At 42.4% G+C, this 16453-nt stretch overlaps 1 protein-coding gene across 3 annotated transcripts in view; it reads right to left on the bottom strand.

Moving 5' to 3' along the window:
• The window catches only part of LOC143958219 (immunoglobulin superfamily DCC subclass member 4-like), a 194486-nt gene that overhangs the window by 65025 nt on the left and 113008 nt on the right, over positions 1-16453 (bottom strand). For all 3 annotated transcript variants that reach the window (XM_077467715.1, XM_077467713.1, XM_077467716.1), the window contains 4 exons: positions 10422-10832; positions 8306-8470; positions 5279-5416; positions 341-511 (listed from right to left, as the gene is read on the bottom strand). In XM_077467715.1, the coding sequence (XP_077323841.1) occupies positions 341-511; positions 5279-5416; positions 8306-8470; positions 10422-10832 (885 nt within the window). The remainder of the gene's footprint in view (positions 1-340; positions 512-5278; positions 5417-8305; positions 8471-10421; positions 10833-16453) is intronic.

Here is a 16453-nt window from a genome sequence, read left to right as displayed (position 1 = left end):
GTCACCCAGAAAGTGTAAAGACCCCCAAATAATCAAACACCTTGTGTCTGGATCAACCATAAAGTATGAAAAGCCCCAAATAAACAACTTGTTTCAGGGTCACTCTGAAAGTGTAAAGACCCTCAAATAATCACCCACCGTGTGTCTGGGTCAATCAGAAAGTTTGAAAACCCTCAAAAAATTAACCAACCTTGAGTCTGGGTCACCCAGAAAGTGTGAAGACCCCAAATAAAAACCCACCTTGTGTCTTGGTCACTCAGAAAGTGTGAAGACCCTCAAATAATCACATCTTGTGTCTGGGTCAACCAGAAAGTGTGAAGACCTCCAAATAATCACCCACCTTGTGTCTGGTTGACTGTGTCTAGAGTGCGCTGCAGCACCCAGTTGGAGGGTCCACCATATCCCGCCGAGGTGCTGGCCGAAATCCGCACTTTATATACAGTACCGGGCTGCAGGGAAGAGAGCGCAACCCCAGTCTCATTTCCTCCAACTTCTACCATGGAGACCACACCTGAAGGTGACAAGGACAGGAATGTCACGAAGTGAGAAGAAATCTGGAATAGTCCCACAAGCCCTAGAGAAAACACTTGTGAAAGTATTTATAAAAATATTTTCACAGCTGCTTGTCCATTTAAACTGCATATAAATTTGTTCTGTGAGAATGACACAAAGTCAAATGTTTCCAGGCTATAGTTTCTGCATTTGGGATGTGTGAATGTCAAAAATACTGTAATTATGGCCACTAGATGGTGCTGTAAATATGCTCCTCAGCACCTTCTAGTGGCTATAATGTGGTATTTTCTACATACATTAACATTTTAGAGAATATAGCCTGAGAGCAATTGATTTTGCCCCATTGACACAAAACAAATTAACATACAGAGGTGGATGAACAGCTATGGAATTTTTTCAAAAAAATGTTTAAATACTTTCTTTGGTGTTTAACCACTTGAAGACCGGGCCTTTTTCTGACATTTGTTCCTTACAAGTTAAAATCAGTATTTTCAGCTAGAAAATTACTTAGAACTGCCAAACATATATATATGTATATATATATATATATATATATATATATATATATATATATATATATTTTTTTTAGCAGAGGCCCTAGACAATACAATTGCAGTTGTTGCATAATTTTATGTCACACTGTATTTGCGCAGCAGTCTTTTCAAATGAAATATTTTTGGAAAAAATACACTTTCGTTAATTAAAAAACAGTAAATTTAGCCAGATTTTGTGGCAAGAGGTTAAACAATGACGTGATACAATAAGCCATGTTGATAGCACTCCATTTTTTTTGCACGTGTCAAAATCATTGTATATGTATATATATATATATATATATATATATACACACACACACATTGAGGCATTGAAGTGGTTTACCGGGATTATGGTTAAAGCCATCAGCCATAACCGAGTTTTTTTTTTTTTTTTGTTCAGCCGGCGATTCTCTTTCTCATAAAAGCAATCCGAGTGGCTGTTGAACATCCCTCCCCTCCCCCTACAAAAGAACTTGTACTGAAGAAATGCAGAGACAGTTCACAAATAACCGGGTGGGAAGGCGGCCCGGCCTCCTGGTGCCCAACAGTCGGGTGTCCAGAGAAGTTGTGGGCCCTACGCTTTCCCTCCTCGTCAGGATCTGTCCCTGCTGCTAGTTAGACATGTGCACTGCCGAAAAATGTGTTCGTTTTCGGGTCATTCGTAATGTCGCAATTCGTAAATTCGTAAATCTGAAAATTCTAAAATAAGAAAGAAAATCCGAAAATTCGAAAGAATAACTAACTAATAATAACTAACTATTAAATTATAGATATTGAAATTTCCTTTCAAATTTGGCTGTTGGTGAACGCATCGAATACGAATTTATCCAAAGTTACGAATTATCCGAAATAACGAATGGCGCATCTAAACAAATGGATCTAAACGAATGGAACGTAACAAATTAATAATAAACAATAATGATAATACAAACTTTTTATTATTATTATTTATTATAAATTTGTTCCGTTCCATTTGTTTAAATCCTTTTGTTTAGATGCGGCATTCGTTGGTGGACGTAACGAATACAAATTTATCCAAAGTTACAAATTATCCAAAATAACGAATGCCGTATCGACACAAATGGAATGTAATTAATTAATAATTAATAACAATAATGATAATAAAAACGTATTATTATTTATTATAAATTTGTTCCGTTCCATTTGTTTAGATCCATTTGTTTAGCTGCGGCATTCGTTATTTCGGATAATTCGAAACTTCGGATAAATTCGTATTGGTTACGTTCATTAACAGCCAAATTTAAAAGGAAATTCCAATATCTATAATTTAATAGTTAGTTATTATTAGTAAGTTATTCTTTTGAATTTTCGGATTTTCTAACTAACTACCTAATAATAACAAACTATTAAATTATAAATATTGGAATTTCCTTTCAAATTTGGCTGTTAGTGAAGGTAACGAATACGAATTTATCCGAAGTTACGAATTATCCGAAATAACAAATGCTGCATCTAAACAAATGGATCTAAACAAATGGAACGGAACAAATTGATAATTTATTATTATTATTTATTATAAATTTGTTCCGTTCCATTTGTTTAGATCCATTTGTTTAGATGCGGCATTTGTTATTTCGGATAATTCGTAACTTCGGATAAATTCGTATTCGTTACCTTCACTAACAGCCAAATTTGAAAGGAAATTCCAATATTTATAATTTAATGGTTCATTATTAGTTAGTTAGTTAGTTAGAAAATCCGAAAATTCGAAAGAATAACTAACTAACTAATAATGAACCATTAAATTATAGATATTGGAATTTCCTTTCAAATTTGGCTGTTAGTGAACGTAACGTATACGAATTTATCCGAAGTTTCGAATTATCCGAAATAACGAATGCCGCAGCTAAACAAATGGATCTAAACAAATGGAATGAAACAAATTTATAATAAATAATAATAATAAATTATAAATTTGTTCCGTTCCATTTGTTTAGATCAGTTTGTTTAGATGCGGCATTTGTTATTTCGGATAATTCGTAACTTCGGATAAATTCGTATTCGTTACCTTCACTAACAGCCAAATTTGAAAGGAAATTCCAATATTTATAATTTAATGGTTCATTATTAGTTAGTTAGTTATCCTTTTGAATTTTCGGATTTTCTAACTAACTAAGCTCTAACGAGCAGGGCCCTCTGATTCCTCTTGTACCAAATTGTAATGTAACTGTAATGTCTGCCCTCATGTTGTAAAGTGCTGAGCAAACTGTTGGCGCTATATAAAACCTGTATAATAATATAATAATAATAATAACTAACTATTAAATTATAGGTATTGGAATTTCCTCTCAAATTTGGCTGTTAGTGAACGTAACGAATACGAATTTATATATTCATAAATTCTAAAAATCCAAAAATTTGAAAATCTGATATAACTAACTAATAATAACTTCACTATTACTATTAAGTTATTGGTATTGGAATTTCCTTTCAAATTTGGCTGTTGGTGAACGTAACGAATACAAATTAATCCAAAGTTTTGAATTATCCAAAATAACGAATGCCGCATCTAAACAAATGGATCTAAACAAATGGAACGGAACAAATTTATAAAAAATAATAATAATAACGTTTTTTATTATCATTATTGTTATTTATTATTAATTAGTTACGTTCCATTCGTGTAGATACGGCATTCGTTATTTTGGATAATTTGTAACTTTGGATAAATTTGTATTCGTTACGTTCACCAACAGCCAAATTTGAAAGGAAATTCCAATACCAATAACTTAATAGTATTGGTGAAGTTATTATTAGTTAGTTATATCAGATTTTTCGAATTTACGAATATTCAGAAAAATGTGTTAAAACGGGTTTCCCTTATTTCGGATATTTGCGAATTAACAAATTTAACGAAATTCATTAAAAAAACTAATTTGTAACGAAACTAATTGCTCATGTCTACTGCTAGTACTGTCCCTACTAGACGGGGTACCAGTCCCTACTCTACCAACTCGCAAAATGTGCGGCGGCACTAACCGCACCGCACGAAAAAGGTATTTAGGTTTTAGGTATCGGATCGTTTTGGACAAGTACTCATGGAAATGCTTCTTATCGGCACAGATACCGGTATTGGTGCAACACTAGTGGTATTATGTTTCCTTCCTGCATTCAGTAACTCTAATGTCTATCAGCTATTTTTCTCTAAATTATATATTTGGGTTTGTTTAACCACTTACAGACCGGACCATTTTGCTGGTCAAAGACCAGACCACTTTTTGCGATTCAGCACTGCGTCGCTTTAACTGACAATTGCGCGGTCGTGCGACGTGGCTCCCAAACAAAATTTACGTCCTTTTTTTTCCCACAAATAGAGCTTTCTTTTGGTGGTATTTGATCACCCCTGCGGTTTTTATTTTTTGCGCTATAAACAAAAATAGAGCGACAATTTTGAAAAAAACGCATTATTTTTTACTTTATGTTATAATAAATATCCCCCAAAAATATATAAAAAAACATTTTTTTCCCTCAGTTTAGGCCGATACGTATTCTTCTACATATTTTTGGTAAAAAAAATCGCAATAAGCGATTATTGATTGGTTTGCGCAAAAGTTATAGCGTTTACAAAATAAGGGATAGTTTTATGGCATTTTTATTAATATTTTTTTTACTAGTAATGGCGGCGATCAGCGATTTTTATTGTGACTGCAACATTATAGCGGACACATCGGACATTTTTGACACATTTTTGGGACCACTGTCATTTATACAGTAATCACTGCTATATAAATGCAGTGATTCCTGTGTAAATGACACTGGCAGTGAAGGGGTTAACCAGTGGGTGGCAGTGTAGGGGTTAAGTGTTCCTAGGGGTCTGTTACTAACTGTGGGGGGGTTGGGCTTTAATTTAGTGAACACTGATCTCTGCTCCAATCACATGGAGCAGAGATCAGCGTCACTAGTTGCTAGGCAGAATGGAGAAATGCTGTTTACAAACGGCATTTCTTCATTCGGCCGCTCCGTGAGACGATCGCGGGTATGCCCGCGGCGATCGAGTCCGCGGGTCCTGCGCCCGGACTTACGAGGGTCCCGACCAGCGCGGGCGGCAAATTTAAAGGGACGTACAGGTACGCCCATTTGCCTGCCCGTGCCATTCTGCCGGCGTACATCGGCGTGCGCTGGTCGGCAACTGGTTAAGGGTTTTTTTTGCTTTTAAAAAGCAATTTTAAAGACAAAGGCGACTTCTGAAGACATTCTTTTAAGCTTACCGTCTTTCTGCGTGGAATATTCAATGCGGTACTTGGTGATGTGGCCATTGGAATGCTCAGGCTGAAGAGGCAGCCATTTAACATGGATATCCTCCGGCGTCTCACCGTTCAGTGACAACATGGGGGCAGCTGCTGGCACTAATAAAGAAATGAACAATCAGTAATGCACAGAGGTACTTTATCAGGCCCATTGGTGGAAATATTCAGCGGTTCCCCCACCACCACCCATAACCACTCACAGGCAGTATGTTGTTATTTCCATTGCCTGGCAGAATATTGGCCTCTCCTTATATAATGAACGTTGGAAACGGCCGTAATGACCACATGTGGGATCAGTACAAGGTTGAACCCCCACCCCATATATACACTATATTATCAAATGTATTGGGACGCCTGCCTTTATACATACATGAACTTTATTGACATCCCAGTCTTAGTCCGTAGGGTTAAATAGTAAGTTAGCCCACCCTTTGCAGCTATAACAGCTTCAACTCTTCTAGGAAGGCCGTCCACAAGGTTTAGGAGGGTGTCTATGGGAATGTTTGACCATTCTTTCAGAGGCGCATTTGTGAGGTCAGGCACTGATGTTGGACAAAAAGGCCTGGCTCGCAATCTCTGCTCTAATTCATCCCAAAGGTGTTCTATCGGGTTGAGGTCAGGACTCTGTGCAGGCCAGTCAAGTTCTTCCACCCCAAACTCGCTCATCCATGTCTTTATGGACCTTGCTTTGTTCACTGGTGTGCAGTCATGTTGGAACAGGAAGGGGCCATCCCCCAAACTGTTCCCACAAAGTTGGGAACATGAAATTATCCAAAATGTCTTGGTATGCTGATGCCTTAAGAGTTCCCTTCACTGGAACTAAGGGGCCAAGCCCAACCCCTGAAAAACAACCCCCACACCATAATCCCCACTCCTCCAAAATGATTTGGACCAGTGTACAAAGCAAGGTCCATAAAGACATGGATGAGCGAGTTTGGAGTGGAGGAACTTGACTATCCTGCACAGAGTTCTGACATCAACCTGATAGAACACTTTTGGGATGAATTAGAGCGAACACTGTGAGCCAGGCCTTCTCAGTGTCTGACCTCACAAATGCGCCTCTGGAAGAATGGTCAAACATTCCCATAGACATGTGGAGGCCAGTCAAGTTCCTCCACCCCAAACTTGCTCATCCATGTCTTTATGGACCTTGCTTTGTGCACTGGCTTGGCCCCTTAGTTCAAGTGAAGGTAATGCTTAAAGGATCAGCATACCAAGACATTTGGGACAATTTTAGGCTCCCAACATTGTGGGAACATTTTGGGGTTGGCTCTTTCTGTCCCAACAAGACTGCGCACCAGTGCACAAAGCAAGGTCCATAAAGACACGGATGAGCACGTTTGGGGTGGAGGAACTTGACTGGCCTGTACAGAGTCCTGACCTCAACCAAATAGAACACCTTTGTGATGAATTAGAACGGAGACGGTGAGCCAGGTCTTCTCATCCAACATTAGTGCCTGACCTCACAAATGTGCTTCTGGAAGAATGGTCAAACATTCCCATAGACACCCTCCTAAACCTTGTGGATGGCCTTCCCAGAAGAGTTGAAGCTGTTATAGCTGCAAAGGTGGGCCAATTCAATATTGAACCCTACGGACTAAGACTGGGATGCCAATACCGTCAAAGTAAAGGCATACGTCCCAATACTTTTGACTATATATTGTATGAAACATCCACATCGACATCCACATAACGACTTGGCATGTTGTCATAAGCCAACTGCCAAGTCGTTATCTTTAAAAAAAAAAAAATGTACAAAAAAGAGTATGAGCCAAAAGACAAGGTAGGAATGTTGGTGATGTGGGAGGGGGGCAGTGCTTTGGTGGGGGGAATGTGAAGGGGGCAGGGCTGTGGGGTGGGTGTTTTATGTGAAGAGGGCCGAGCACACTACTGTTGGGGGGGATTTGTGATGTGAGAGGGGGGGCAGTGCTGTGGGGGGAAAATATAAAGGGGGCAATGCTCTGGGGGGGGGGGAATGTAAAGGGGGGGGCAATGTTGTGTGGGGGGGGTTGAAAGGGGGCACAGTTCAGCTGGAGGATGTGAAGTCGGCAGAGTACAGTACTGTGGGGGGGAGGGATGTAAAGAGGGTAGAGGGCAGTACAGGGGGGCAGGGGTGATGGTTTGAAGGGGGGTTTAGGACTGCTGTGAAAAAAAAGGGGGGTTCAGTACACCAGTGGTCTCCAAACTGCGGCCCGGGGGCCAGATGTGGCCCTTTGCTTGCTTCTATTTCGCCCTTGGAACACTATTTTCATCCACTGATACCAACATTGGCACATAATCCCCCCCCACTGGCACCAATGAAGGGGCAGAATTCCTCCTAATGACACCAACAATGGGGCCCAATGGCACCAACAATGGGACGCTATTCCTCCCACTGAAACCAAACATGGGGCATTGTTTATTTCCACTAACGTCTGGACCTTTTCTACTCCCAATGCCCACAGTCCGGCCCCCCCATAGGTCTGAACAACAGTAAACCCTTTGTTTAAAATGTTTGGAGACCCCTGCAGTACACTATTGTAAAGTGGGGGGGGGGGGTGGAGGTGATATGCAGGGGGCCTAAGAACACTACTGTGAAGGGGAAACTGATGTGAAGTGCAGGACTGTGATTGGGGGGGGAAGGATTGAGGACACTGATGGAAGTGATTGTAATATAGGAGGAGAGGACCTCTGGTGGCTGGAAATTTTACTGGTTGGACCTCTGGGAATTTTAATACAATGGCCCTGGTTTAGCCTATTCTAACTTATTCTGTCTCAGCCTTACCATCTAGTGCTGTTCTAGGGAAAAAAAAAAAAAGACACCGAGGTCAACGTTCCATAATCATAACGTCCCCAAAAAAACATCATAATTGGGATACCCAGGTATATAGCATCCACCCCCTCTAGATTTCTTCTTCACTTCATTCCATTCAGTAAAATACCGGCGTGCATTAAACTTGTCCCCGGGAATGTAGCTGGGATCGGAGAAGATGGAACAAAGCCAATTACCATCATCCCATGTCTGAACCACCAGGGGCTCCGAGGCACGGCTGGCTCCTTGCGGAGAATAAGCGACAACATAAAAGGTATAATTGGTCCCCGGCTCCAGGTATTTCACATTCAGCTCTGTGGTGTCATTGTTAACTGCAAACTGATACTCCATATTTTCAGAACCTGTAAGACAAAAAGAGGAAAGGTTTGGAGGAGCACGAAACCCGGCTTTACATATTCAGGAGGGGTATCCTATCAACGGAGTTGTAGCCATGGACTTTTGTAGGTCATATAGAAAGTGACATCACATAACTGATTATATAAATATACAAAATTTATTAAACATAAAATTTAAAATCGCATAAAACACCATGTCCATTATCGTTCTCACACATTATTTCATCCAATGATCCCACATGTGGACTCGACGCGTTTCAAAGGATCTTCTTTTAGGCGAACATGTGAAAGGTAGAGCCCGCATCCATCTTCCTTAGGGATGCACCGATATATCACCCACTGAAAATTATCGGCCGAAAATAGGGTTATTGACGTTGCAAAATCGTGTCCTATTGACTCCAATTCAAAAATCAAGTCCCATTGACTTCAATGCAAAAACGCCCTCCTATTGACTTCGATGCAAAATTGTGTTCTATTGACTACAATGTAAAATCACAACCCATTGACTTCAATGCAAAAACGCCCTCCTATTGACTTCAATGCAAAATCGTGTTCTATTGACTTCAATGTAAAATCACAGCCCATTGACTTCAATGCAAAAACGCCCCCATTCACTTCGATGCAAAAACGCTCCCTACTGACTTCAATGCAAAATCACAACCCATTGATTTCAATGTAAAACCGCCCCTATTGACTTAATGCAAAATCGTGTGCTATTGACTTCCATGCAAAATCACAACCCATTGACTTCAATGCAAAAAAAAACGCCCCCTGTCGACTTCAATGTAAAATTGCGTCCCACTGACTTAAAGAGGAGGGCCGTTTAAAAAAAAAAAAAAAAAAAAAGTCAGCAGCTGCAAACACTGCAGCTGCTGACTTAATAAACACACTTACCTGCCCAGGGCGCCCGCGATGTCGGCCACCCGAGGCCGACCCGTCCCTCGGCTCTCGGGTCCCGGCGCCGCCATTCCCTCCAAGGGAAACAGGCAGTGGAGCCTTATGGCTTCACTGCCCGTTTCCTACTGCGCATGCGCGAGTCCCGCAACGCTTTCTGAATGGGACGCGCTGTGTTCTGGAACACACAGTTCCCAGAACACAGCGCGACCCATTACCCAGAAGACGCCGTGACGAAGAGAGAAGACAGAAGATCTCCGCGGAGGAGGAAGAGGAAGATTAGGATTATGTGCTTAGCAACAGGCATTTCTGGTAAGTAAAAAAAAAAATTTTTTTGTTTTCAGGGTGGCCCTCCACTTTAAATGTAAAGTTGTTTCCCAATGAATTCAATGTAAACACACATTTCAAATGAACTTCCACAAGAGCACATGTGAAAGGTAGAGCATGCATCCATTTTTCTTAGGGATGCACCAATATATCGGCGGCCAAAAATTATCACCGGAAAATAGGGTTTTTTGGTGTTTTGCCAAGAGTAAAAAAAGTGCTTAAATTGGCATGCAGCGTCTTATCGACTTCAATGCAAAATTGCGCCCAATGATTTCAATAAATCATTGGCCAAATAATCTTTCTTTTGTTTGTAGAGCACATTTAAAAGAATATCAATGTCAAAGAACCTGATCTCCTTAAAAATCTAAAATATGCCTTTGATTTTAAAGAGACTGGGTTCCATGAAATTGATATTTATTCACATATTCTCCTGAGGAAGATCATTTGAAACGCGTTGAGCCCACATGTGGATCATTGGATGAAATAATGTGTGAACCTTATAAAGGACGTGGTGTTATATGTGATTTTGAATTTTAGGTTTAATACATTTTGTACTTTTATATACTCATCTATGTGGTGTTACGTTCTATATGCCCTACAAAAGTCCATGGCTACAACTCTGTAGATATGATATATTGTACAGTGTGTAAATGATAGGATGTGGGCATGTAGAACACAGAACTTCTATCTATAATACTTTGCATATTCGACAAGCGAACGTTCAGGATATACGTACCGCCTGTCTTAGTGTAATGTAGAGAGAAGCCAATGACCCTCTCCCAGTTGCTCTGTGGTCTCCCCCAGGTCACCGTGACTGTCCTGCTGGTCACAGCCAGGGCTCTTAGGTCTTGTGGTGGACCAGGTAGACCATTCTGGACTGTCACGTGGAGTCTAGTTGTGGCACAAGCACTGCCCAGTATATTGGTAGCCACACATTGATAATACCCAGCATCCTCCAGGTCGATCTGTGTGATCACCAGGCTGCCCCTTGACTGAATCCGGACTCTCCCGTTTGGAGAAAGTTGCTGTCCATTCCTCAGCCAGGTGATGATAGGTTCTGGATCTCCGGTAGCGCTGCAGGAAAAACGAGCCGTGCCCGCCCGCGCTCGCGTCATGGTCTCTGGCGGTTGCGTAATAAATGGGGGCACTGAAACAGGACATGAAAAAAAAAATGAATCTTCAATTAATAAACTGGTCCATAAGTGCAAAAAAATCAAAAAAAAAATCATGAAACTAAAACAAATATCTGGTTATGAGGATAATACAATCCATGACGCTTGTGGAATGTTACAAATCAGAACCTTACGGTGAAATATCAAATATATTCATCATTTTCTTTAGCTGTGTGTTGGCCGGCTACAAAGAATGTGTTCCTGCTCTTTCGTCATTCCAGATTTCCTATTAAAATTGGCAACAACGGGCACCAGTGTGATTTCTGCTTAGCTGTCAGTAAAAAATAAATAAACTTAAAGCGGAAGTAAACCCATCCATTTAACCGTTTCAAATAAGTTACATTTGCGGCACGTGCCGGGGATGTAACCCTCCCATTCGTTGATCTCTCAACCAGACTGTCAAACCATCCAATGGCTGGTGTCCTAACTGATCACATGTGCAGCACCAGGGCAGTTGAAGATTAAACAGTGGCCAACATGGCAGCTTCCTTGGCTGAAAACAATCGGGGGGGGGGTTTACACTTCAATAACGGGCACTTTCGCCCAGGCCAATTTTCAGCTTTCCGTGCTGTCACAAATGACAATTGCGCGGTCATGCTACACTGTACCCAGACTCATTTTTTATCATTTTTTTTCCCCACAAATAGAGATTTCTTTTGGTGGTACTTGGTCACCTCTGCGGTTTTTATTTTTTGCTAAAAGAATAAAAAAAAGATCGAAAATTTTGAAAAGAAATATGTTTTTTTTTGTTTCAGTTACAAAACTTTGTAAATAAGTAAGTTTTCTCCTTCACTGATGGGCACTGATGGGGCTGCACTGACGGGCACTGATAAGGCGGCACTGATGGGCAGGTGGCACCAATAAAGTGGCACTGATGAGGTGGCATTGATGGGCACTGATATGTTTTTTCTTGTTATAAAATTTTGTAAATAAGTAAGTTTTTTCCTTCACTGATGGGCACTGATAATGCAGCACCGATGAGGTGGTACCGATGAGGTGGCACGGATAGGCGGCACTCATAGGTGGCATTGATGGGCACTGATAGGTGACACTGATGAGCAATGAAAGGCTGCACTGATGGGTACTTATAGGTGGCACTGATAGATGGCACTTTTGGACACTGATGGCTGGCACTGATAGGTTTCACCGATAGGCCTCACTGGTGGCACTGGCATTGGCAGGCATTTTTCTTTGGCACTGATTGCCAGCTGCCTGTGCACTGATTGGCATCTCCCTGGTGGTCTAGGGTGGCATACCTGGTGGTCCAGTGTGGTGGCCATCCCTGGTGGTCCTGGCGGCATCCTGGTGGTCCTGAGAGGGGGGGCTGCAATGATAAAAAATCAGCACCCCCTCCTGTCAGGAGAGCAGCCGATCGCCTCTCCTCTACTGGCGTCTATCAGACGCGAGTGAGGAAAATGCAATCAACGGCTCTCCCTGTTTACATCGTGATCAGTCGTGATTGGACATGGCTGATCATGTGGTAAAGAGCCTCTCTCAGAGACCCTTTACCTAGATCAGAGTTGCGGTGTGTCAGACTGACACGCCACAACAATGATCCCCGCAATGTGCGCCCCCCCCCGGGGGCCAGCAGCGGCTTGATATCCTGACATCATTTGACTTTCGGTCAGGATATCGCAACCACTTTGCCGACGTCATTTTATTATATGGCGAGTGGCAAGTGGTTAAAGAGAACCTGTCCCCAGTTCATCATCCTGACATCTTCTGGCAGTTTTTGGCCGTACTTGATCTTCTATGAGCGGTTGGACCTTCACTGGATTAGTGTCCTCATAGTATGTGACAAACCCAACCGGGACAGAGGTTCTTGGAAGGGATTGCAGAGTAGCCTCTTGCCTACTGATTATGGGCCCTGGCATTTGAAGGAGTTACAAGCATTTAGGAAGATGTCCCATTATATAATGCAAAAGGACATTATTACGTTTAACAGTCAAGGAAGCTGTGATGGTCTCTGCCAACTTGAAACTCAGTGAGAAGATGTATGTGAAAAGAAAGCTGGTTAATGAGGTTTGGACAGCCCTGGTCTTATTGAATACTGGTATCCAACCGTCTTGGCGGACAATAACCTAAGTCTCCTAGGCTTGTCTAGGCTAATAGTTGTTAATTAGTTCATGTTAATTAGATCACTATCAGCTATTAGTTGCTAGATGAGGATACTGATATGATATATGATATGATATGATAGGATATGAGCATACTGTTTATGTTGGCTATTCCAATATGGATCAAATTCATTATTTTCCTCAAAATTCTACAAACAATACTCCATAATGACAACGTGAAAGACATTTGTTTGAAATCGAAAAATGTATTAAAAATAAAAAAAATTAAAATCCCATGTACACAAGTATTCACAGCCTTTGCTCAATACTTTGTTGAAGCATCTTTGGCACCAATTACAGCCTCAAGTCTTGTTGAGTATGATGCTACAAGCTCGGCACACCTATTTTTAGACAGTGTCTCCCATTCTTCTTTGCAGGACCTCTCAAGCTCCATCAGGTTGGGTGGAGAATGTCGGTGCACAGCCATTTTGAGATCTCTCCAGAGATGTTCAATCGGGTTCAAGTCTGGGCTCTGGCTGGGTCACTCAGGGAGATTCACAGAGTTGTCCCGTAGCCACTCCTTTGTTATCTTGGCTGTGTGCTTAGGGTTGATGTCTTGTTGGAAGATGGATCTTTGCCCCAGTCTTAGGTCCCGAGCACTCTGGAGCAGGTTTTCATCAATGATGTCTCTGTACATTGCTGCATTTATCTTTCCCTTGATCCCGAATAGTCTCCCAGTTCCTGTTGCTGAAAAGCATCCCCACAGAATGATGCTGACACCACCATGCTTCACTGTAGGGATGGTATTGGCCAGGTGATGAGCGGTGCCTGGTTTCCTCCAGACATGACGCTTGCCATTCAGGCCAAAGAGCTCAATATTTGTTTCATTGGACAGAGAATTTTGTTTCTCGTGGTCTTAGAGTCCTTTGGGTACCTTTTGGCAAACTCCAGGTGGCTGTCATGTGCCTTTTACTGAGGAGTGGCTTCTATCTGGCCACTCTACCATGCAGGCCTGATTGGTGGAGTGCTGCAGAGATGGTTGCTCTTCTGGAAAGTTCTCCCTCCACAGAGAAACACTGGAGCTCTGTCAGAGTGACCAACGGGTTCCTGGTCACCTCCCTAAGGCCCCCCCCCCCCGATCACTTAGTTTGGCCGGGCGGCCCACTCTAGAAAGAGTCCTGGTGGTTCCAAACTTCTTCCATTTACGGATGATGGAGGCCACTGTGCTCATTGGGACCATCAATGCAGCAGAAATTGATCGGTATCCTTCCCCTGATCTGTGCCTCCATACAATCCTGTCTACAGACAATCCCTTGGACTTCATGGCTTGGTTTGTGCTCTGACATGCACTGTTAGAGGGCTTTTACACCGAGCCGCCCTGGGCGTTGGCGGTAAAGCGGTACTATTTTTTGCGCCGCTTTACTGTCATTTAACGGTGCTATTCGGCCACTAGCGGGCAGTTTTAACCCCCCACTAGCGGCCAAAAAGGGGTTACATCCACCCGCAAAACGCAGCTGAACAGCGTTTTGCTGGCGATATCACAGCGCTGCCCCATTGATTTAAATGGGGAGCAGCGGTGGATGAGCGGTGGAGGAGCGGTGAGTTCACCGCTCCTTCACTGCTCCAAAGAAACTGCTGGCAGGACTTTTTCTGACACCCTGCCAGCGCACCGCTCTAGTATGAAAGCCATCGGGCTTTCACACTGGAGTGAATGGAGCGGCTTTTTTCAGGCGTTATACAGGGGCAATTTTTAGCGCTGTAGCACCTGAAAAATGGCAGGGTGAAAGAGGTCTAAAGCTGGCCATACACCTATAGATTATCTGTCGATTTTCTATGGTTAGATGGAAAAAGTGCAACAGATTTCTCCATGTTCGCTAAACTGTTTGGATGGAGGAATCTCCCACTTTTTCCATCTAACCGTAGAAAATCTGCAGATAATCTATAGGTGTATGGCCAGCTTTACTGTAGAACCTTATAAAGACAGGTGTGTGACTTTCCAAATCATGTCCAATCAATTGAATTTACCACAGGTGGACAAGTTGTAGAAACATCTCAAGGATGATCAGTGAAAACAGGATGCACCTGAGCTCAATTTTGAGTGTCATGGCAAAGGCTGGGAATACTTATGTACATGGGATTTTTTTGTTTTTTATTCTTAATAAATTTGCAAAGATTTCAAACAAACCTTTTTAACATTGCCATTATGGAGTATTGTTTGTAGAATTTTGAGAGAAATAATGAGCTTAATCAATTTTGAAATAAGGCTGTAACATAACAAAATGTGGAAAAAGTGAAGCACCGTGATTACTTTCCGGATGCACTGTATCTCCTATTTCCGGCTGCTACTAAATTGGCTTACCAATTAAAGTGGTTGTAAACCCTTACAACACACTTTGACCTACAGGTAAGCCTAGATTAGGGCTTGCCTGTAGGTCCAAGAAATATCTCCTAAACCTACACAGTTTAGGAGATATTTGCCGAAAGACAGGCACCGCTGTCTATGGCGCATGCGCCGTAGACAGCGGCGCACAGGCGCACTGAGCGCGCAGACGTCAACGGCAATATACCGCGCGTGGCGGCTCCCGTGCGCATGCGTGGGAGTGACGTCATCACGGCTTCGCCGAATGACAGCGGCGCAGCAGAGAGACCCACCGAGAAGATGGATGCGCTGAACTACAGGGGACAGCGGTGACTTCGCTGGCTCCTGTGTCAGGTAAGTGACACATAATGGACTGCTATGTAATGCATAGTAGTCCATTATGCTTTACCTTTGCAGGGAATGAAAGGGGAAGTAAACTCATCAGGGTTTACTTCCTCTTTAAAAACACGGTTGGTGGCAGATGTTGGGGAGCTGGGGGATGAAGACTGGGATGAGGTGTTGGAGACATGCAAATTAGTGTCTCACAAACTTTCCGACCATCTCACTCACCTGTACATATTAAATAGGTCCTACCTAACGCCTATCCGTTTATCCAAATATTGGCCAAATTACAACCCAGCATGCCCCAGATGTGGTGAGGCTAGTGGCACCTTTTACCATCTATCTAATGTGGTCTTGTCCTTTTATCCAAGGGTACTAGACACAAGTGATTACATTCCTACATAACCAAATGGGCTCCCCGCTAACCCTATGCCCTAGGCAATGCTTACTGGGTCTTCTCCCCACCCCAAAGGAGGAAAAACACCTTCAGATTTTTCTGCAAGAAACAATCTTTATGGCTAGATTGTTAATTGCAAGGGTTTGGCTCAGAGAGTCACCTCAGACCATACAGCATTGGACCACGACCATAAACAATACATTACCCTATAAAAAAAAAGTCTAATGCCGTGTACACACGACCGGACTTTGACAGCAAAGGTCCGACGGAACGAATCCGGCAGACAATTTGATCGTGTGGGGGCTCCATCTGACCTTTGCTGTCCAAAAATCTGACGGACTTTAGAAATAGAACATGTTTCACATTTTTTCGCCAGAGCTCCGCCGGACCCAGTTCCTATCGAGAAATCCATTCGTGTGTATGCTAGTCCGACAGACAAAA

Source organism: Lithobates pipiens, unplaced genomic scaffold, assembly GCF_037356315.1.
Source record: "Lithobates pipiens isolate NorthernLeopardFrog02 unplaced genomic scaffold, aLitPip1_a1.2 Scaffold_6, whole genome shotgun sequence".
NCBI lineage: Eukaryota > Metazoa > Chordata > Amphibia > Anura > Ranidae > Lithobates > Lithobates pipiens.
Note: the sequence above shows the minus strand (reverse complement) of the source record. Positions and strands in the feature narration are given on the sequence as shown.